Consider the following 25,507-nt stretch of genomic DNA (forward strand, 5'->3'; position numbering starts at 1 on the left):
TTGTTTCTTGCCTTTACTTACTCCACTGCTATACTTTATTATTTATTTATTTTTAATTTTCCCTTCATGCATATCAGAATCCTGCATTCTCCACTACATTTATGCTAACAAACTAGTTTGTATTTTACCATATTTTTCTTTGTGCACATACAACAATTTACTCTGACTCATACACAAATACATATATACACATACAGGCTTTAACAAAAATTGGCTCATATGCATATTTTTGCATTCAAGAATACTTCAAGGAAATCCTTCAGGTTAGCTGATAGAGCTCTGGATGTACCATGATGTAGTCAGCCCTTTTCCTATGAACAGGCATCTGCTTTGTTTCTGGTTTTTCATCACTAGGAACAATGCAGCCACACACATCATTGTACCAAGGTCTCTCATGTGGGCGACTTTATTCTGTGGGAATCACCTCCTAGGAGAGGGATTGCTGGGTCAAAAAGTATATGTATTTAATTTTAATAGGTGTTTCCAGATTGCTTTCCAACACTTTGCTTATCTGCCAACTATACATAAAAGTATTGTTCTAGAGGTTTCCTTTTTGAAGTACAAAATTTTAAATTTCTATCTTAATAATTTTCAAATATTCAATATTTTAAAAAGATGACTTATTACTGATACTATTGCTTTCCATTAAACACTGTTCAACACAAATTTTATGAATCTAAGCACTATAGTTTCTCTTCATTTTCCAACCTTATCTGTACTAGCAATTTTGCCATCAAAAAGAAAAAAAAGGGACCTAAACAGATGGCTTTTTCTACTCTTTTCTGGAGCGCTTAATATCCTTAAAACTCAATTCACTGATAAAGTTACTGTAATGTCTTCAAATCTTGCCTTGCGGCATTCATGTAAAGAATTAGCTTCCCCTATATTTCTATGCTAAAAATGGTTTTACTGTCGATTAGGGATTTTATTTAAATTGAAATTAAAGAGAATGGGAATAAGATGAAGCTACATCATGTCTAAGTCATGATGGACTCTCACTATGTATAAGGGGTTCTAAAAGGCAGCAATTTTTCAGTTTTCTGTATCCAAAGGCAAATTATTTTAAGACAGCCTTCCTTAATTAATACTTGAGTATCATTTTTGAAGTGTCAAAAAACCATTAAGTAATGGTTAGTTATGATTATAAACCAGACTCAAAAAGAGCTCAGACTTGTTTTACTGATATATCTGTAGAAAAAGAGCATCTCAGGGCTACCACATTCTCTCGAATTAGCTTAAAATAATGTTTTATTCTAGCCTATGTGCTGCCAAAATGAGCACAAAAATAATGTTTTATTTGAACTAAAGTGCATGTGTGTTTATACAATGCTAAGTTTCCACTGACTTTACAATAAATGTATCACTGAGCAATCAGTGATAACTGACATAACTCTCACCAATAGTCCTTTTAATGAGAAATGCATATTTTGGTGCCTAGTATGCCCACAGCACTTGCTGCTTTATAATCTCATTTAATGTTTATTTTGAAAACGTCAATGGAATCTGGGAAGGGGATCACCTGAAACTTTATCAGCCATCTGTGCCTCGTGGTGAATTAAGCTTCAGTAAGATGACACAGAATATCAGAACCAAAAGCTAGTCTAGGACAATCCCAAAGGTCATATCACTCAGCACCCTTGTTGGACACGGGGAGAAATGAGGTCACAACCATGCAGGTGTTGAGATGTCATGGTCAGTCGCTCACGGTACAAGAACTAGAATACGTGCTTCTTGACATTTTGCCCTAGTGTCCCTCACTGCACTATGTGATATGATTAAACGTGAAGAAATTAAAGTTAGGTAAAGCTCTAGCCCGTGGAATAGAGAACAGGGATGGCCTGGAAGGAGATGAGAAAGGGTCAAAGCACTTGGCTCCCCAGGGAGAATTAATGTAAATAAACAGGTGGGAGGGCTGGCGGGTGATGGAGAAGAGGTACTGATAACACATTTCCCAAGCAGCAGCTTTATCCAAGGCCAAAGCTATTAAAACAGCATTGTAAAACAGCACTAAGCCTATTGTCAAGACCTTCTCACAAAGTAAAAATAGTAAAGATGGTGGCCTTTCAAGGTTACACCTTTTCATCTGCTCTATGGTTGTTCTATACAGTCAAGAAGAGGCTGAACAGTGCTTTATTTTAGCTTCACTCTCATAAACGTAATTACTTAATATTTCTTAAGAAACACAGCTTGAAATAATTACTTCATTAGAAAAATTTAGCAGTGTCCATTCTCTCTTGAATAGATTCTTGTTCTAAAGTTGCTGAATGTTTTAGTTCTTTTATGAGAAACACATTTTATGATGTTTTGCGCATCAGATGAGATGTGCATACAGGTACTTCAAAAAAGATAAATCACTATACAAAATACAGGGTATTTTTGATAATTTTCCTTGGAGTTATTGTCTTTTCGGTAATGATATTAGGCATACTCTGTACTCAGCTAGACCTGTGATTTCTATTTCTCTCTGTTTTTGTTTTGTTGTGTTTGTTTTCTGCATTTAACTCTTTGGGGAGAGTTGGGCTTTCTGGTACCCTGGTGAGCCCAGGGCTGAGGCACTCCTCATGGACACCTGAGCCCCGGTTCAGCTTTCTCCCCAGGGTGAGGATGTCGTCTCAATGTGAAGTTTGGGTCAAGGACCAGCAGGACCAAAGTTAGTAAACATTTATTCAACCAGAGGAACATGAATAGTTTGAACAAGCTCTTTTTGAATAATGATATAAGCTCAAAACATAAAATAATGGGAAGGAGAGGTTTTTTTAATCTTACACCACACTGCAGATGCACTGGCAGATGAGCTCCCTTATCACTGACTTAGGGGCCAAGAGAACCTACGCTCCAAATGCTGCATCTACTCCGGTTCAGCACGGCCTCCTCACTCCCAGTAACTTTCTACATCCTTGGCTAAATATATCAGGAATTTAATTTAACCTTATCTTACCCACGTGTGTGTTGGTGTAGTCTTCCTGCCAATCCTGAGCCCAGCTGAAATACCCTCCCATTTGCACTTTCAACTGCCTTTTCTGATTCCTGTTAACTTTCCAGTCGGCAGTGGTTTTACATTTATTGTAGACTATATAACTTGGGAATATTTTTCAGTGTACAAATGGCTCTGTCAAAGTAAAGAAAGTGGAATTAGGTTACATATATTAAAAATTATCATGTAGAATAATATCCAAAGTATATAACTGTGATCAAATTTAAGTTCACTGATGAGATTGCTACCCTAATGGCTCTCTTTAGATGTCCTAGCCTTCATCTACAGAAACAAGACTTCCATGACAGTACACATATCTGGCTAGTCAAATGGTATCCATTATATCCACAAAACTGTTTGCTAATTGGTAAAAACATCAATGAAGGATATAAAGAAACTCTCTTAATTGTAATTACTAGATAATACACTTAGATTCTCAATATGGAATCTAATAAAACACTATGAAATTAAGAACATGCCCATCTAGATGCATCAAAATTTATCCAAAAAGGGGGGGCAGGAATGGGGAGACTCCAAGAAATTGACAGGGTATTTAATGCTAGACAATAATAAACAACCATATGATTTCAGCCACTTATTGCAAGATTGATTTCTTCATCAGGTTACTGTCCAGTGTGGTTTGGTAGGAGATTTTGCTCTTCACAAATTCAAGCATCCAGGCTCCAGGGGCACCAAGAAAGAGAAAAGAAAGCTCACAGAGAAGGCACACCTGCTACTTATGCTTTGGTTTGCTCATTAACATTGGTTAAGTTGATCAGATGCCCTGCAATATACTTAGCCCAGGAAGTGGAAATGGACTGGTGAACATCACCAGTCTGTGCCATACCCCTCATCCATTCTAATGAATACATTTTTCAAGTCAAAATAATTTCATGATATTAAGCAAAATATTAATTTGAAAATTTTGCTTTGAAAGAAGTTAAAAGTGTAGAAAGAAGAAAAATATAGGCAGTTATGGACACAATACGGGATCATATGACCAAAAAAGCATTTTGTTTTCCTTTATCTGATGATCTCCAATGAAACTATAGTTAATTATATTTGATGTTGTAAAAAAAGGATTATATTTTAGAGATGCTCTATAAGAGACAAACTTTAGCATTTTAACAAAGGGCTAAATAAAAATGTGTTATTCAATAAAAAATGGCAGATAACATATTCTGATAATAGCAGTTCAACATTTAAATCCTGGATTAGATGATCAAACTTTAACAGCCAACATTTTAATAACTGTCTCCCCCAATGTATCTCAAGTGCACTCTATTAGCAGACATGACAGTCTAATTATTTCCATGGTACTTAGAATTTCATAGTGTCCTATTGCCAAGAGAAGAATATGGGATGGGAAACACACCAAAGAAGTTAACTAATTTTAAAAGCTAAAATATTGTTAGTGCTAAAAATTTAGGGTTTACAAGAGGCTAACTGCACTGACCTTGTTTAAACTCATCAGATAAGTAAATATATTGGCACTGACAAGTAATAACTCTCCTAATATCCTGCTGGAAAAAAGTCTTTGTCAATTTTGTTACAAAGAACATTAGTAAAATTCTATGTCACATAAAAGGAAATATTATTTTATCGCTTGAAAATATAAAACAATTCAACATTACACTGATGATCTACTATATATCAATCTGGTCTCCATCACTAAATGTAGAATATGAACAATTAACTTTTCAAAATAGGAAGATGGAAAAATTGGATAAACTACAAAAATATGCCTAATATTGGACTGTACAGGGCTTTCATTTGTTTTCTGTAATTTTATAACTAGTAAGGAAAACATAAGTAGAAAAATATAATCTGTTACTCCCAGAAAAACCTGAAGGGAAAAGATTAGAACCATAGGTAACCAAGTGCCTGATCCACAGTAGGAGTTTAATTAAGGTATATTAGGTGACTAAAGGAATAAATAATACATTTGAAAGAGGACTGAACTTGAAGGTTCCAGGCCATGCTGCTACCAACTAGCCACATAATGGCAAATAGTAATAGACATAATTTACCGAATACTTAGAAGCGCAAATTAGAGCACCCCATAATTTAATAATCATAAATTTAGGTAGAATTTTGTTGGGAAGTTAACATGAATTTCTGAGACTTACTTTACCTTCCCATATACTTTAGATGCTTATATAGCATGAGAAGGTTATATAACTATAAAGATTAAGTTTTGAAAACAGGTATTCAAAGATTTATACATATGTACTTAAATTTTTCACAAATTTTTTTACATTGTATCATAAAATAGTTTATTATAAATTCTTTAAAATGTATAAGATCCTTCAAAATTAGAAATAGATATGCCCTATGGACTTATACTTTAAATAATTGAAAATGAAACTGAGAAGCAAGATAGGAATGTATTTATTTCTATTCTAAAGAGTATTCTTAAAATAAGTGCAAAAATAAATCACAGTGTTAGCAATATAATAGCTAACATGTTAATAGCTATTGTTGGCATTTATTTCACCAAATTGCTCATTGTTTATGTCACTGTTCATAAGACATTTATTTATCAAATGAAAATCAAAGCCTTCTGGCTTCAGCTGAAGTCACTTTTCCAAAACGTAACTATTATTATCTCGATCTTACTTCAGTTTCCAGTCAAAATCACCAATGGATATTACAAAATAAGTTACAGCTGCTTCTCCATTCGTATTTCCAACTCCCATACAAGAGATTTTAAAAAGAAATAAAGTTGTAGGTTTCTTAGGACCAATAACAATAACTCCGGAACAGAATGGAAGGAAATGGATCCATAAACATGTAATACAGGTTCCGTGGAAACGCTTTTCAAAATTAAGTTTGAAAGTACACTAAGCGTGGTGTTTTGGGTCACCTAGGCCTCTCTTACTTAACTCATATCAGTCAGAGGTAAGGTGAGCAATATGTCAAGTTAACTTGCTCAATTTTCTTTTCTCAACTTTTTCAATGCCCTTTAGGAACACCATGCCTGAGAAGCTATTGTTGGCATTTACAGCATAAAACCTGATTTTGGACGGTTGATATTGCAATAGCCTAAATACCACAAAATTGAAAACTGTACAGTACCAGTTGTTTCATCAGACTAAAAGGAAAATGAGTTTGTGGATGACTCATTTTTGGTTGAAAAGGGAAAAAGAGCTTCAGAATGGTTATAATGGTTGACTTAAAAGCTTGTTAAAATTGCTGGCTGAAAAATTAACAATTTAATATTCTATGTATTATCTTTCATATATTAAATGTGACAGTTAAAATATAAAAAAAATAGACCCTCACATATTATATTAATCCCATTGAAGCAGAGACTTCTATTTAAATAAAACATAGTGTTGGTAATTTAAAATAATTTAGAAATCTATTCTCCTTAATGTTTTCAATTCAGTACAAATCAAATCTATCACCAAGGAAAATGCATAACTAATGAGAATCAAATGCTTATCAGTATGAAATAACTAATCTATCTTTTAAATGAACCATGTAGAGACTAGATTTCATATGGAAAATTATAAATTGATATAGGTATCAAAAGCAATTCCTAGAAAAACAATTATGTCTGATGACATTTTTCCTACAACTTGCCATGATAAATATCATTTGTTCCTCCACGTCAAATAATCAGTTGTGGTGTCTATTTTCCTTATATGTGCAGACAAAATAATAATAATAAATAAAACAACTGTCTTTTCCTTGTCTCTATGGACTCTTTCTGGCTAGTCAAACAATTATTTACAATATTGCTGCTTCTTTCCAAACTCATTGGAAAATTTTTTTAAACATATGGTGAAGCAGGAGATCTAGATAAGGAATACCTGTTAGACATAAAGAACCATAAGTTAGCTAGATCTGGTTCTAAAACAACCATACAAAAAACCAATCTTATAAAAATGCACTCATTTCATGTCAAAAAACTGAGTAAATGCTTACTTGACTACATTATTATATTAATAAACTCTCAATACTGATTTATAATATGTGTATTCACAAAGCATATGTTGTTATGGACATAGGAAACAATCATATCCCTTTGTTTCCTTTTAAAATAAATAAAACAAAATTAAATTGTGCACTTCATGATCTATGTGCTTTGCACTCTAATGTTCCGCATGTCTCTCAGCAACACTGGTCGGTAGTTTTGTTCCAAAATTTCCATGTATTCAAAGTAATCACTCACTCGAAACCCATGCAGTGCTTCTTCCTGTCAAAAAAATATATAGGGAACAGTTCATTAGCTCAGCTAAAGACACACAATTCTAAGTTTATAAATTTTAAATAGTTGATGTATCACTTTTTTCATCTACAGACTAGGAGTTTCATGTTGCTAGTAAATGTGTAACTGTTTTTTATTTAGTAGGCTGTGTATGTATATGATAGCAAGAAATTATGTCCATAAAAAACAAGGTTGTCTGTTTTCAAAACCAAAAATGCTTTACAGCTAACAAAAAATAAAACAAACTCTTAGATAATGAAATCTTCCTAATATTTTAGATATAATAAAGTTTCAATTATAGAATGATTGTTCGTATTTGTAATTAGTAAAAACCCTAAAGCTTTTTTTATCAAAGGATACTGTAATACTGCAAGAAATATCTGTTTATAGCAATTGTTCCTAAAATCTTCAACAGTCTCTAACTCATAATGTTAGTACTGTGTATGTGTATACTAATTTCAAATTTAATGGTTAGTGTTTCAAATGAGGCACTCAAAAATACAGACAGTAGGGACATCCATTAAAAATAATAATACATCAAGATCAAATGGGGTTCATTCCAGGGGCGCAAGGATCGTTCAGCATATTCAAATCGATAAATGCAATACACCACATTAACTAACAATGGATAAAAACCATATGTTCTTATCAGCAGATGCAGAAAAAGGATTTGATAAGATACAACATTCATTTATGATTAAAATATTCAATAAAATGGGTATAAAAGGAAAGTACCTCAATGTAATAAAGGCTATATATGACAAACCTTCAGCTAATATCATACTCAATGGTGAAAAACTGAAAGCTTTTCTGCTAAAATCAGGAACATGACAAGGATGTCCACTCTCAGCATTCTTATTAAACACAGTCTGGAAGTCCTAGCCAAAGCAATCAGGAAAAAGAAAGAAAGAAATAGCATCCAAACTGGGAATGAAGAAGTAAAAGTGTCACTTTTTGCAGATGACATGATTCTGTATGTAGAAAACCCTAAAGACTTCACCAAAAAACTATTAGGAACAATAAACAAATACAGTAAAGTTGTAGGATACAAAATCAATGTACAAAAATACACTGGTTTTGTATATATAACAATGAAACTACAGAGGAAAAACGGAAAAAAATTCCTTTTTCAATTGCAACAAAAAATTAAAATACCTCAGAAAAAAATTAACAAAAGATAGGAAGGACCTATATACTGAAAACTACAATGAATTATTAAAAGAGATTGAAAAAGACACAAATGAAATAGAGATAGCCCATGTTCGTGGATTAGAAGAATCAACATAGTTAAAATGTCCCTATTACCCAAAGCAAGATATAGATTTAATGCAATCCCCATCAAATTTCCAATGACATATTTTAAAGAAATAGAACAAAAAATCATCATATTTGTATGGAACCACAAAGACCACAAACAGCCAAAACCAATCCTGAGAAAAGAGAACAAAGCCAGAGGTATCACACTCCCTGACTTTAAATTACACTACCAAGTGAGGACACTCAAATGAGCACGGTATCGGCGGAAAAACACACACAGACCAATGGAGCAGAACAGAGAGCCCACAGATAAAACCACATGTACGTGGGCAAGTAATTTTTGACAAAGGAGCCAAAATTGTACAATGGAAAAAAGAAAGCCTCTTTAAATGGTGCTGGAAAAATTGGAAAGCCACATGCAAAAGAATGAAACTAGACTACATTTTGTCCCCATGTACAAAAATTAATTCAAAATGGATCATAGACCTAAATACAAGATCTGAAATAATAAATTACACACAAGAAAACATAGGTACTAAATTTATGGACCCTGGTTGTAGAGAACATTTCATGAATTTGACCCAAAAACAAGGAAAAAAAATGCACAAATAAACAAATGGAACTATATCAAACTAAAAAGCTTCTGCACAGCAAAATAAACCACCAACAAAACAGAAAGGCAACCAACTGAATGGGAGAATATATTTGCAAACAACAGCTCCGACAAAGGGTTAATATCCAAAATAACATGCCAGGTACTACTATGATGTGATATACTAGACATCTTGGGGCTGGAGGGGAAAAAAGGGAGCAAAAGTATATAGTCTAGTTAAGGACTCGGTAGAAAACCCTGTTTCTTTTGCTGTATTCTCTACACATCTCTTCCTTAAATAGGAAGAACGAGGCAGGAGAGGTATGGAACAAGAATGTAGAAACTCAAATGTTTTTCTTAAGAACTTCCAATGTGTCAGACAATATTTTAGAAGTACCTGACAGCTATTATCTCATTTCATTCCCCAACAACCTAATATAATAGGCATTACTCCACATCCAATTATACAAATGAAGAAACTGAGGCACAGAGAGGTTAAGCAATGTGCCCCAGTTTATAGTTAGTGGCAGAGCCAGAATTTTAATTCAGGTGACCTCAAGTGATAGAAGGACAATGCAGGAAACATCTATAAACCACAGATGACATGATACTGAACATGTTATATCTATTCCTTCAGCTAGTGAATTATTTTTAATATTATGTATACTTTTGTCTTTTAAAACTCAGCATTCAATTGGTTTTTCTCAGTCTAATCCCCATTTCTTACCCTGTCAACATGTCCTGGAACAACAGCTGCAATAGCAACACACACAAAAATCACTCTTGACAATTAACTGATTGGGATAAAATTAATCAGATATTTCATAATTTAAAACTGATTTTGCCATAATATGCAAGATTCAGTTGAAGCATTTTAATTAAGTATTTTGAGCCTTCATAGCCTAGTTTTCACTGGAAGGCAATCTTTTCTTAGCCTGGCATTCCAGTGACGTTTGTTCCCCAGATTGATTTCACAAACTAAAATCAAGATCACTGCCAGCCTACTAGCCTGCTAGAGAGGAATGCAATACAGCCAGTGACCTAAAACAGAAGGTCTTCTGAAGCACTACTAAACTAACTCTCAATAAACCTGTGTCGGTATCTGTGTCTTGTGTGTGGGGGGTGGAGGGGGCGAGGGAGAGGGGATGACTGCATGAACAAAAAACAACTCTAGGCTTTCAAGCTTGCTGAAATATTTGAGAATATTTATTTTGTTAGATGATGGTTTTCTCTCTGGAAGTGTGATGCCTCCAGATTTCCTAAACCATCATCTGTCACAGATAAAAATGTTTAGGAATCCACGTCTAAGGATTAAGCTCTTTAGCATACCTTCAGAAGTTGTCATCTAGCTCAGCATTAATCTATTAATCAGCATAGTGTGGGAATAATGCACTTAGATGATCTATCGTCCAACCCATATTTCTGTTGAGTCTGCAAGGATATTGTGAAAAAGACAATACCTTGCTGATATCAACTTATACTCACGATATTCATCTAATCTAATATTTAATGGTTTAATCAAAAGAGGAAAAATAAACAGGTTTTTTGTTTTGTTTTTTAAGTAACTCTGGGTTGCCTAGTAGTGTTCACAACCTTCTGGTCTATGAAGCCAAAATGAATACAAATGGGTTGGTATTCTCTTTAGGCTTCTATCATGTCACTTTCTGTCAATACATGAAACGTAAACCAGGAAAAAAATTGCATATTTTCAATCTTCTGGAACCACCTCATTATCTGAAGTTTCTCATAACTGATAATAGTGGAAAACATAATATGTTTGTGGTTTTTCAATATATTGGAAACTAATTCATTTGGGCCCAATTATTTGAACTTATTTACAACAGTCAGATGTTTGTTTTATCAACTTTTATATAATGAGTCAATTTCCTTTTAAAAAGTAGTTTTATTATAAAAGAAGTATGAGCCCATTCTTTGAAAATAAAAAATGTCAATATAAACACATACAAATATATATAACAACAAGTAAAAGTCTATTCTACTTCAGATCCTTTCCTCTCAGAAACAATCATTACTAAATATGTAGAGTCAGAAAATAAAGTAATTAAAAAATATATTATCATGGCTGTGACAAGAACATGGAGAATTGTTAAGGTTTTTTTCTCCCTTAGTACTAGGCTGAGATTTTTTTTTTTAAATATCTTTATTGATTTCAGAAGAGAGGAAGGGAGAGAGAGAGAAACATCAATGATGAGTCACTGATCAGCTGCCTCCTGCACGCCCCCCACTGGGGATCAGCCCGAAACCTGGACTCGTGCCCTGACAGGGAACTGAACTGTGATCTCCTGGATCATAGGTCGAGGCTCAACCGCTGAGCCATGCCCAGCCAGGCAGTGCTGAGATTTTAGATCAGAAAGTATAAAGCATAATTTCCAATGTTTAATCCCTATTACTATAGTTAAATGAGGAATTTTTGAATCATATAGTTATTCCTGACCTAAGGGATCTGCCGAAAGACGTATAAAAATCACTTCCTTAATCAAAATTTCATTATTGGCTAATATGTCAGTAAGTGAAAAATGGTATACAGAAGTTTATGTGGTTTGCAAACAAGGGGTATATAAATGCATATTTAAATAAACTACATTGGAATTGATCTCACTAGAAAAATAACTGCCTACCAAAAGAGACTAGTGAAGCTGAGACCTACCTGCTGAAAATAACACAAAAAGTGAAGTTAAGTTGGTATCTGACAGGCATTTTTTCTAATCCCTCAGACGACTGCAAGCAGCAGGAGTAAGAAGTAAGGTTCGTTCCAGGACAAGTACTAACAATTAATTCTTTGCCAGCATGTCCTTAATTTGGATCCAAACCAATTCAATTAAAATTTTAGTAATTCAAATACGACTTAGTAAAGATAATTTTCTCCTCTCATTTAAAATTTCTTCCATTTTAAATTGATACCATTATGAGAAGATCACAACAGAGTTTGGTACACATTTAAAGAGGTCACCATTTGCAAACAATTTTCCTGGCAGTAGTCAAGACAGAGATGAAATTGCAATAATCACTACCGTTACTCAGATTTAAAGATGATGAAAGGTAAAGACGCACTTCTGGCAGGAAGGAAGGTAAGTGACAATCATTTGAAAAATTTGGTAATGTTTGTTATTCAATGTGAATAAAACTAAATGCATTCATCTTTCCCTTTATATTTATTTACAATCTGTATTTATTCTACCAACAAGTATTTATTTAGCACCTACTAGGTACTAGGTACTGTTCCAGGCATTGATAATACATTAGTAAACAACAGACAAAATCAAAGCTCTTGTGGAGCTTACCCATTACATTGGGGAAGAGTGACAAAAACAGATATAAAATAATTTCAGCTAGTGACAAACACTGTCAGAAAAACTAAAGTAGGATAAGAGGACAGAGAACTATAGGTTCGGGGATACACAAGTATCAAAGTTCGGGAAAATTTCAGAAACTGAAGCTCCTATAACTGATGATGTAGCTGATGAAAACATCCCTTACGGAAAAGGAATTCACGTTTTGTCCTCAATATAACTCCCATTTGCTTAACCACCCCTGTACTCCAGATTACCTCTTGCAGGTCCTTTTTTTCTTTTTCTACCTAAGTTTTCCTCCTACGTGTACAACCAGTGTCTCGGTATACTTTTTCATTAAGAATGTTTCTGAGATCATAATTCTAGTGATATATGTAGGAAATTTGAGACCTTTGAATTCAGTACTTCTAAAATAAAAATATTTGGTATTTTGGCAATTTTAAATGATCAATGACATTTATTTACAGAAAAATCATCATTAAATGGAAAATAGCTCAGACAAATATGTACTGGTAAAAAATAAAAATAAAATCAACTTACACAGAAATCAGTCACTGACCTAGAGAAAAACTAGCAAATGATAAATATTGGTTTTGGCATGTGTGTCAGTGCATGCCTATGGGATCGTGAAGGTAACAGGTGGAGGGAAACATACCTGAAATTCAAGAAAATATTTTAACTTAAACAGAGTTGGGCGGCCATCAAGAATTGCACACAGGGTCATATATATATATGTATCATGTATTTCCTAAAGTCCAGAGCTTTAAAAGTCACATTACTGTAAACTAGAAAGGAAGCAACTATGTAGTTTTAAAATATTAATTTATATATGGTAATGACTTTTTAAAAAGGGGTTTTAGAATAATCTTTCAAGAAAACCTTTTACAAAGATTAGCTGGAAGTTTAGAAAAATACAGAATATGAACATAAGAAATTATATTAAATGTTTTTTAAAAGTATTAAACCTCTGTATTAACACAGTAACTTGAACTTTAATTGACTAAAATATAGAAATATAAAAACAGCATGTCTTTTGACATGCACAGTAGTTAAAAGCAAGGTTTTGGATCCAGACAACTTCACATCGCAGCTCCATCACCACCTGCATAATTTTGGGCAATTTACTTAATTCAGTGGCTCAGTTTCCTCATCTCTAAAATGAGGATGATAATAGTACCTGCTTCAAAAGACTGTTTTTAGGATTAGATGAGTCTAGAAAAGCATCTGACATTAAGCACCCCGTAAAAGTTAGCTATTAACTCTTAATCATTTTCCCTTTAGATATGAAGACACTTACTTTTAGGAAAACCTGCAGATCTTGGGTCTGAGTATGTTGTAGAATGTCTTGTTGTAGATGTTTGAATATAGCTATACAGATATACACTTGATAATCAGGACCAAGGAAAATACAAGTAGCAATATAATGGCAGATTTCTATCCAGTCTAAATAATTCCAAAAACACTGAGTTATCCATTGCAGACAAATCTAGAAAAAAAGAAATCAGTTTATCAGAAAGTTTGTAAGACCATATCTGACTTTCAAAAACCAATACCCAGCCCAGCTGGTGTAGCTCAGTGGCTGAGCATCAACCTATGATCCAGATTGCGGTTTGATTCCCAGTCAGGACACATACCAGGGTTGCAGGCTGGATCCCCAGTAGGGGGCATGCAGGAGGCGGCCGATCAATGACTCTGAACACTGATGTTTCTATCTCTCTCTCCCCCTCTCTCTTCCTCTCTCTGAAATCAATAAAGCCATATTAAAAAAAAAAAAAAAGCAATAGCCAATAACTCACATAAAACCAATGAAGAGCTTAGCATTTAATCAAAATAGAAAGACATTCTGCACATAAGCCTAACAAGTATGTTCCACCTATTTGTTTATGCATGAGAAAACTTTCATGGCCTTGGGACTCAGGACTTGGGGGCAACTGATGGTGTTCATACTGTTCCAATGCCTGTTGCTAACTGCCTTCTTTACTCATCTTGTCCCCCTCTTATCCATAGCACCAGTCTGCTCTGTACAGATAACAAATGCTGAGAGACTATTTTAATTCAGAGTGGAAATTTTTTCTATCCTACCTATAATCACAGATGTATAATTATGCAGATAGCAGATTGCTAAATGTTACATTAATGCAAATGGACTCTTGCTGAATCAGAAAACAATTTAAAACCAAACAGAGTTATATAACAAAAACTGAGAGCTAATGTAGAGAATAATTTAGAAATGAGGCTTTTTAAAAGAATCATTTCTCTTACTTTTTGAATAACATTTGCTCAGATTATAAAAGAAATACATGTCCATTGTGGAAAAACAGAAAAGTTTAAGAAAGAAAAAAAAAAATCACACAGAAATTAACATTGTTAACATTTTGGTACCTTAATGTTATGGATGGAATTGTGTATTCCTGCAAAAATTATGTCCAAGTCCTAACGCCAGTATCTGTTAAGGTGACATTATTTGGAAAAAAGGTCTTTACAGAAGTAATCAAGTTAAAATGAGGTCATAGGGTGTACCCTATTCCAGTATGACTGGCACCCATAGAAAAAGGGGAAATTTGGACAAAGGGACACACACAGAGGGAAGATTTGGAAAGTCATGCATAGAGAATGTCACGCATGAAGACAGATGACTGCTGCATCTACAAGCCAAGAAACATCTAAGGCTACTTAGAAGCTAGGAAAGAAGCACCAAACAGTTCTCCTCCTAATATGTTCAGAGGCAACATAGCCTTGCCAATCCTTGGATTTTGATTTCTGGTCTCCAAAATTGTGAGACAAAAAATTTGTGTTGTTTTAAGCAGCCCAGTTGATAACACTTTGATACTGCAGTCTTGGGATATTAAGACAACCAATTACTTTCTGATATTTTAGTTTTCATTAATGATCAACAAATTACCACTGAGGGAAGATTTCCTTTATTGAACCTGTCTTCTCCTATACTTTTGTCTTAGGGGGCAGGAGGAGGGAATGGGAACAGATATGGTGGCTTGTCTCAATTTATCACAGATACAAAATATAGAGAGACACAAACTTTCTTTTGCTCTATCATTTTGTCCTTTTAAAATTAGTTTTTATACCCTTACTGAATCAATTTGGTATCTATTATTCCCCTTGTTTTTATTCACTCCTCCCACCCCCTAAGACAAAGCTATAGGAGAAGACAGGTTCAATAAAGGAAATCTTCCCTCAGTGGTAATGCCCTTGATTCAATTTTTTGGGATGCTGATTCCACTTTTAACTGCCTTTAACATGTTATATTAGCTTACTAGGGCTACCATAGGAAAGTACCAGAGACTGGGTGACTTAAACAACAGAAATTAATCTTCTCACAATTCTGGAGAAGTCCAAAATCCAGGTATCAGAAGAGTTGGTTTCTTCCTCTGGCTTGTAGATGGCAGCCTTTTCTCATATTTACACAGTCTTCCCTCCATACATGTCTGTGTCTAAATTTGTTATTCTTATAAGGACACCACTCATACTGGATTGGGGCACACCCTAATGAGGTTTACCCATGTTAGCCCACTTGCTGACATAGTACACAGTATAATACTCAATGATATGCCATATGATGTCCCAAAGAAAATATGAGAGGTAAATCTTAAAGATATGTTACACTTAAGCCAGGAAAGTTAATAATTCAATAAGGAAAGTTTTTTAACAAAAGTAAATTTGGTCAAAAAGTTAACTAGAACATGTGATTTTATGTTCACTTAAAAGGAAAGAATATATATTTGAATTTCTATTTCCTTTCCAAACTCAGTTACTCTTAAAAGGAATTCTAATCAACAAATATATATTTTAAACTATATTTAACATTTTTTGTATTCTAGTTGAACTTATTATTTTTACTCTAGAGAACTGCATATTTTATTTAGCAACCTGCCCACAAATCTTTCATTAATCAACCAATCCCAAACCCATAGTGTCTATAAGTTAACTTCAAAAAGCACTGCTTCTAATTACGTCAAAATGAATAAGCTTTTAAGTACAAAATTTGTATCCAAATAATTACTTAACCACATATACCCATTTAGTTACTTACAAGTAGTTTTCACATTCTATATTATAATAAAATGGAAAATACTATCAACAAAACAATGATATATACTTTAGACAAAATGATTAGCTCACAAAGCGAGCCATTAAAAAGGCATTTTTAAGTTAGATAATTTAAGAAACATAATATTACTGCTGAGAAATAATGCAGTATTTTTATTAGATAGTAATAACGTAGTTTTTATCTGCTTGCTACATGTAAGCAGTTTCAAATTGATAAAAATTTATCAAATTGATAAAGAGATGCCAAAATAATAGATGCTAAATTGATACAGTTAGGACCTGAGGCACTGCAAGTTTTTCCCAGTCTTTGGTAATCTATTTGTAAAATAAAGATATATGTTAGGAACTAGTAAATGACTGGAGGTATTAGATAATACACATTGTATTAATCAAGACTAAAATGGCAAAAAGAAAATCTCAAGAACCTACTGCTCCCTGGCTTAGTTTTTTAGAATTGAAAGAATGGATTATTGAGCTTGTAGTAAATATTTAAGTAACTACTTTCAAACAGAATTAAACATTTTGTGATTCAAAATTCCCAGAAATGCTTTAGGTACATATACAGTAAGAGCTAGAATTGGCTGAGGAAGAGTATTTCTTTCCAAGACATGAAATTCCTTGCTATTTTTAGACTTCTTATTAATTGTTAGGAAATTTAAAACTCAGCAGGTGTAGTAACCTGATAAAAGTAAATGTAATAAATGACATAAGGGCTCTTCAAAATAAGTATAAAAGCACATGTCATATTAAGAAAACTACCGTCTAATTAAGAGCAAAAGGTTTCCAGTAGGACAAATACAAGGGAATGAAGGATAGTATACTATTAAGAAACCTATCAAGTATGTCACATAAACAGGTCAAATAAGCTCCAAGATCAAGATAACCTTAACCATAAAACATCTGTGGCTACTGTCATGAGACCACATATACAATTCCAGGCCCTGGAAAAATCATTAAAATGCCTCTGATCCCAAAAGCAAAAACACAGCTTTAGGTTTTCTTGTTAGACAAGACACAGTGTCTCCCATCCCAGATACTCAGTGTTGATAAGAATTATTGGCCTCAGTTACCTAACCCATAAATTAGCCTTCTGACACAGATATTATCTCCATTACAAAGCCTACACATCATAGACTTTCAGAATGTCTATATTTTAGAATAGCTGAACTTGAACTCAAATTCTGCGAATGCCAGATATCTACTATAAAGTAAACCTATACACTGTAACAAACCCAAGGAGAAGCCCATTTAGGGATTTAAACACAAAGGTATAAATACTTACAAAAAAGGTTTTATTAATTTAAATGTGTTTCCTATATCTGATGAGAATGTAATTTTCTTTAAGGACCCTGAAATCTGGAAGTTGAAGAAACGCTACTCCCTTACGGATTACCTGTGATGGTGCAAAACCAGACATGTGAAAAGCTGAAAACACAAGTGGCACCTCCGCCTTCAGTAGCATTTCAATATAATGAGTGCTGCAAAAATATATTGGATGAATGCCAGATTCTACAGTGTCAACAGGTAGGTACCTCTGTATAAGAGAGAAATTGAGAATTAATAAACATGCAGCTAATTTAATCAAACATCTAAATCTTTTGCTTTGAATTGCTACTTCAAAATTAAGGTGGTAGCCTAACAAGTTATGCAAATATTATAATATTATAAATGTAAAAGAATGTTAAACTCTGTAGAAAGCACAAATCTCAATAAAGGCGATATGATATACCTTCCAAGATCCAGAAATAAAGTTGACACTTTGTAATTTTGGCAACTTCAATCCCTTGTGGAACGATGAGGGTGAGTGTTGTATGAAAGAATAAATATATGAGTACAGGAATAATAAATGCATCACTTTTTAAACTTTTCAATAGACTTGCTATCCTTGGCTTTGGCCAATGATTCCATAATGTTAAAAAGTTTTAGTCTGTCAATTCTTAAGAGATATTTGCCTAATCCCCTTTTTCTAAGAAATTAATGTTAACCCAAACACAAACTTGTGTTACTAATAACTGAAATTGGGTACTTGATAAGAAATTCATCTCTAAAACTGGGGGAAAAAGTACATAATACATTCACATCAAAGTTCTCAGGCCAACTATTTTATAAATATAATTTATATGTATTTTATATTTTATATTTATTTATATGTCCATGTACTATATGTGTGGATATGTAAACATAAATATTTATAAACCTGTATTTTTCAGCAATATCTTCATAAAGTTGGTTATTTTTTAAATTTAGCACTTAGATACAATTTATTATCTTGAATGTTCTATAATGTTTCAGTGAGTGTTACTATAAATCCAACATTTAACCACAATAACTTCTTTCAAGAGCAAAGAATAAACTTGAAGATATAAGTTTATGTCAATAAAAACTCTTATACTAGCGATTATATCCTATAGACTTATAATAAAAATTGATACTCAGATTAGATCTGAAGAATGCATAATTAAGAAAGTTTCAGAAAGGCATTTCATGTTCTTGCCTTTACTTGGCAACTCTTATTTTTAAACCTAGTAATAAAAGAAAGTTAATATTTTTAAATTAAAACAAATGAAACCCACATAAAACAATTACATAAGAGTTAAAATAAGGAGGATTTCCTTTCAACTTTATTACTAAGCTGCTTTTAAAGATTTAGGTTTGAGTTATATACCAAAATTTCTGAAATCAGTGAGTTAATTTATTAGTGGTTTTCCTGTATTATCATTCATCACAAATAATGACTTAGCACTTCACATGCAAAAATACATATTTGTAGGAAAATACATGTTGTAGAAAAACATATTTTATGATAGGCTCTCAGGAAGATACCTCACAGTACACACAAAAACATTAATTCTCTATATTGATGACAATACATACATAGCACATTAAATGGACATCCTGTAGTCAATTGCAAATGAATGTCTAGGACAAAAAAAATAACCTTTCTATTGAGTAAAAAATAATAATAATATAAAATGCATGAGAATTAGTGTCCTTCATTTTCCTTTACACAATGTGTTTCACTAATAAGTACTCATACAGTAAAATTAAGGAAATAAACATATATAAAAACAAAAGTCAACTTATACATACATAATATTTTAATTTTCAATACAAACTTAGGTAGCACTTTTCTGAATATGTGTATAGTAATAGTGTAAGAATTGTATGCATAAGAAATAATTCTTATATAGTATCTGTCTATGTTGTATTGAAACAACATATTTAGAGCTGGCCTGCTAAGAGATGGTGGCAATAAACTAATTAATTACATTCTCAAAGAAAACAAGCCATTATTATGTAATGGATTCCCAAAGATAAGGCAAGAGTTCTACTGTTACACATTATACTCTGTTGGAAGAAATTATGCCATACTTTTTAGTAACTAAAACAAGTGCTTAGCACCAAACCTTGCATAGAATAGCTACTCAACAAATTACTGACTGAATGACAACAAAATATTCTAATAATTGCACACAATAATCACAGTAAATTCACTTATAATAATTTTATTAATTGCTCCATTAATTGCCATAACTCTAATTCAAAGTAAGTGGTGTTCACAAAGCCAGATCAATGACAGCTCTGAGTCACACGAATACAACAAAGAGTATTCTGAATCATCAAATTATAAATTCTGTGTTATCCGTTTAGTGTTTTGATGTATTTTGCTTAGTCACAATGCTCTAAAAGGATGGTAACTATTGTTAAAGGTAACTCTAAATAATATCCAGAATATCAGGTTGAGCGGAACACAAGTAGGATAACAATAACGTACTATGTCATCTAAGCAACATATAAACTGATATATAAACTATCTAAAATCATGAAAAAAATTACCAGCAAAAACTTTTGGCTTGGGTCCGGCCGGGTGTGGCTCAGCGGTTGAGCGTCGGCCTGGGATCCAAGCGATCAGGGTTCGATTCCCGGTCAGGGCACATGCCCGGGTTGCGGGCTGCAGCCGATCAATGACCCTCTCATCATTGATGTTTCTCTCTCTCTCTCCCCCTCTCCTTTCCTCTCTCTGAAATCAATAAAGATATTTAAAAAAAAAAACAACAAAAAAAACTTTTGGCTTGGAATATACTAGAAAGTGGCATAATATGAAAGAAGGACTTTATAAAATAACGAACAGAGTATTTTACTTCAGAAATTAAAAATAAAAGATAGGTGCTTTAAAAAAATCAAACATAAGCAGATCTTAGTTCTTTCCTTCCACTGTCGGTAGCTCTGATGAGTTATTTTATTCCTGACGCTAAGAAAAATCTAGTTCTGTGCGGTTATGGAAATTAAACAGAAAGACCCAGTTAGAAAGACAACTGCTCCAAACCAGCCCAAGCTGATGCAATCCTGCCCCGCCCAGCCGTGCTCCGCTCGGGTCTGGGGACAGAGCGGCGCCCTGCTTTGTCAGCGATGCTGCAGTCATCTGCGTGGCATGTGCATCACCATGCAGAAGCAGGAAGAGAAAACGTTGAAGATATTTTTTAAAATTTTGATACTATAGCTCTATAAAACATAAATTTTCCTCCTCTCAGGAAAAATAAAACACATGAGAAAATGGAATCTTCAAATATAAACATGATTTAAAGTCTCATATAGGAAAGGGAAGGGGTTTTGCGGCTGGTCCTTTCTTACAAGTGATTGCTCACATGACTTACTGTTGCTAATGCCCTGCAAGTGGGTTACAAGTGGCCATGACATGCCGATGGCTGTGAAGTTTAAATCTAAACGTACAGGGGACAACAGCAGCACAGCTTTGGAAACTGGAAAGCAGAAAGACTCGGCAGACCTGACTCTAAGCTAACAGCAGAGAAAGCTGAGAAGCAACCAAATTTACCCTGAAGCATCTTCAAAAGCCTCAAAAAGTGATGGCCAGGACTCTCTGAAAGTGCGAATAAGAGGAAGGCGCGAAAGTGAGGACTGAATGAACCTTTGAGCATGTGACCTTTCCTGTTGCCTGGGCAGAAGTCTAACATTTTGTTTTCTGGAGAGGATAACACAGAGGGCCTGGCTATCTGTCTGAAAGGGCGCCGAGAAATCGTTAAGGACAGTGGTGCCACACCAAAAGCACAGGAATTGTACAAAAAAAGTTTTAAAAAAATCTAAATGTGTATTTAAATTCTATTAGAATTTTTAACTCTAAACTTCCTGTGTTGGATAATTATTATTTTGTGAGGAGTGAGAGAGAACTGTGTGAGTGTATACACACACACACACACACGCACATATATATGTGTGTGTGTATATATGTATATGTGTGTATATACATACATACATATATATGTGTGTGTGTGTGTATATATATATATGATTTTATATATGATCTGTCCCATGACCTTCCTGTTGAACTACACTAATTTATTCGAGTATTACTTTAGCCTGGTTTTTCATTAATGGAATGTTGTGTGTATATGAATATGAAATACTTCAGTTTTTAATCTCAATTTAATTTGTTCTCCTTTTCATGTTATTACTAACAGAGAAGGCATATATGATTGTTACTTTTGTTATAATTATTATTTGGGATTAGGTTAGAAAAAAACTAATCTCTTGATGTGTTTTAATCTTTCATTTTATTTATTTATTTATTTATTTATTTATTTTTATTGTTGAGAGTATTACAGATGCCCCCATTCTCCCACCCCGATCTTTCATTTTATTAACAACTTTGGTGTTAACAATTAGCCAAGCTCTGATTATTGATGAAATTCCATAGAGAATGATTTTTGAGAACTTCAAATAACATTTATTTCTTATACTACTTTTCATATGCCAAGTTTTTAAACTGTTTTTGATGCAATTTGTTTACTATATTCTTAAGAATGCAGAGGATCCAATATCTTTTAAATACACTTTCTAAAGTAACATAAGCCTAGTGTCCTTACATATTTCTAGCTAAATATTAATTCATACATTCAACACATATGTATTAATTAATATGGGCAATAATTTGGGACATATCAGTAAACAGAAAACCATTCCCTCTAGGGCTTAATTTATGTATTTATTTATTATTAATACACTTGAATTTATAATAAATAAATATATAAATTAAGCAACATATTAAGAATTGATGTAGGTTATGGGACAAAAGGACAAAACAGAACAGGGTAATGAGGTTGGGGAATATGAGACCTGGAACAGATTGAAGCTTTTTTGAGACTGATTACAATAATGTGAGATGGAGCTAAAGAAGGTGGACAAGTCTGTGGTATTAACAGCCGAAGTTAAAGTGTTTCGCCACACTGCAGACTTGCTTACTGTATCAACCTGCATAAAAACTGTCAGTGCTATGTTTCAAACCAATGGATCAAACAAATAGAAAATAGACCACCTTTTAAATAATATATTAAGACTTACCAAATGCATTAGCAAGTCAAGTGACACAGAAAAAAACACCAATCCAAAAGATTATTAAATAAATAAAAAATTTTATACTGTGGAGAGGTGAGTGTGCAGACATTGGTAACTACACTTAACAGTTCTAGACAGATCCCTGAAGAAGAATCTTAGCAGAATGTTATTGTTTTATAGAGAAGCACTAAAACACACTACTCAATGGAATATTCAACTTGGTATATTTGTACTTATATGTGGAATCTAATAAACAAAATAAAGTGATGAACAAAACAGAGGCACAGATACATTAGAACAGACTGACAGCTGTCCGAGGAGAGCTGGGTTGGAGGGGCTGGATAGAAGAAAGAGAAGGGATTAAGCAAAATACTACATAGCCCAGATGACTTACTTCTACTACCTCTATAACTTCCTAAATAAACTTTCTCTTTAAAAAAAGAAAGGGCCCGGCCGGGCGTGGCTCAGCGGTTGAGCGTCAACTTGGGATCCAGGCGATCGGGGTTCGATTCCCGGTCAGGGCACATGCCCAGGTTGCGGGCTCGATCAATGATTCTCTCATCATTGATGTTTCTCTCTCTCTCTCTCCTTCTCCTTTCCTCTCTCTGAAATCAATAAAGATATATTTAAAAAAATAAAATAAAATAAAAATAAAAAAAGAAAGGGAGGGAGGGAGGGAAAGAGGGAAGGGAGGAAGGAAAGGAAGGGGGAAAAATGATACTATGGAAGGCACTGCATAAGTTTTCATGGATGTTACAGCTGCACCAGCTGACTGTGTCAAGGTGTTATTCTAAAGCCCTGAGTTACCTGTCCCTCCCTGCCATTCGCAGATCTATAGTTCATATTAAATAATGGTATCAAAATGGTAAATCTAATAAAATCCAAGCCGCTAGAGTTGTGCCTGGTTTCAGTTTTATAAGAAGAAATGTTATTAGAACACAACATCACTGCTGTTATGTTAAAAGATAAAATAACGTGTCATGAAAAAGTTTTAGATTCAAAACAGAAATGTAAAAAATTACAGTTAAAAACAGTTCATTGGAGATGCTTCACAGTGCCACAATCAGAACACTAAAGTAGAACAGTTAAGACTAGTGGAATGTAGGTGTCATTTAAGAACACTTGATATGAAAATGTGTGTAAATGGAATCAAAACCCGTATTATCAAAATCATTTTCAACATTGCATTTGTAAATGGAAGAGTGAAAAATCTGTGAGATTTCAAAAATGTTTACGTACAATTTAAAGAACTGCTCGAATTCTGGTTATCGAAGAAAAATGGTTTCATTGGTTGGGAAGCCTTATCCAGGAATTGCACAGAGCTACTTCAAGCATAAAATCATAAATTTCAATATTTAATGTATTCCTTGATGCTCTGCATTTATTTTCCTTATAACTAATATATATTATAAAAACATATAATAAATGTTTTCATTTAACTTTATATATAGATACTCTCCAGTCCCCTTAACCTATCCTTGGGTGCTACATGATTCCACTGTCCATATGCAACGTCATGGAAAATGTCTGGGGAGCATTAACATAGTTTATATAGTACAGTCTCCCCAAGTTGGAGATCTTAAATGGCAGTAAGTAAAAGAAAACACAAAAACATTACTTGAAGGATGCTTTACCTCCAAACGACTATCAGATCTCATAGGACCAGTAAAATCTTTAAAGATACACTATAACACCTTGATTAAAACGCACCTTAGATTTCAAAAATATATTTTAAAAATGTGTTTTTCTCTATGGTTACAATTTCAACTTAATATTTTCTTGTACTGTAATTTCACCAAGAAATTCTCAGAAAGTAACAAAAGATATTCATTCAATAGCTCTCTTTGCATATCAAATTTTACAATTTACTAAATGACAACTTTAAAATTTAATAATACGTCTACTACCATTAATCATTTATTCAAATATCTTTAGGTAAGACACCAAGTATTTGAGAAAATGTCAAATCTGTATCTTCAAAGAGAATCAGTCAAAAGCATTCACACAGAAAATGAATATAAATAGAGGCCTCTACAATTAAAATAAGATCCCAATGAATTAAATAGGGTTTGCCTTAAAATTTGTTATTTTCTTTTAAAAACAGGCTAAAAAGTCTTACAGAAATATGTAGTCTTGGCAACCAAAGGAAAGCAGAGGTCAGAAGTCTGGAGAACTGCTGAAGAAACTGAAATGTTTTCTCTGGGTCCCCCAACATGATCAGGAACAGAGAAGACACAAACCAGTCATGGCCAGCATAACTCCCCTGCAGGCAGACTGCAGAGCACAGTTAAGGAACTGTTACAATATTTTGTCTTACAAAATGAAATATAACGCCTCCAAACACACTCATTGCCAGGATCTCTATAAGGAGAGATACATTAATGATACTTAGTCCTCATTTTGTCAGTAACCAATTTACAAGGTACTGATGTAAAATTAAGTTTAAATTTTATTAATAAAAAACTACATATTTTATAATGTACTATTATAATGTACTACTTGCTTAAATATCTAGTGGAGGCCAATGGCACTAGCAATTGGAGAGAAAACTATCTGTTCTGTAGAAACACACGTGTTCAAGTCATGAACACAACAGCGGCATCCTTTTCTAGTTCAGGTTATCTGCTAAATTATTAGCATAATCAAGTATTTTTTAAAATCCACACCTTTGAAGTTTCAGTAATGCAAATAGTTTACTTTTTTGTTTCCTTCAAGTAAAATCCTATTTCTGAAATATAACC

General features: G+C 33.5%; 1 protein-coding gene across 1 annotated transcript in view; it reads right to left on the bottom strand.

Annotated features, from left to right (window-relative positions):
* Nucleotides 1-5,367: 5,367 nt before the first annotated feature.
* Nucleotides 5,368-25,507, bottom strand: part of TBC1D32 (TBC1 domain family member 32) — a 118,480-nt gene continuing 98,340 nt past the window's right edge. The window contains exons 31-34 of the mRNA XM_016212635.2: nt 24,886-25,040; nt 17,809-17,949; nt 13,648-13,836; nt 5,368-7,178 (exon numbers count right to left, since the gene is read on the bottom strand). Of these exons, the coding sequence (XP_016068121.2) occupies nt 7,059-7,178; nt 13,648-13,836; nt 17,809-17,949; nt 24,886-25,040 (605 nt within the window). The 3' untranslated portion in view covers nt 5,368-7,058. The remainder of the gene's footprint in view (nt 7,179-13,647; nt 13,837-17,808; nt 17,950-24,885; nt 25,041-25,507) is intronic.

The sequence above is a fragment of the Miniopterus natalensis genome, chromosome 5 (genome assembly GCF_054644295.1).
Source record: "Miniopterus natalensis isolate mMinNat1 chromosome 5, mMinNat1.hap1, whole genome shotgun sequence".
NCBI classification, from domain to species: Eukaryota; Metazoa; Chordata; class Mammalia; order Chiroptera; family Miniopteridae; genus Miniopterus; species Miniopterus natalensis.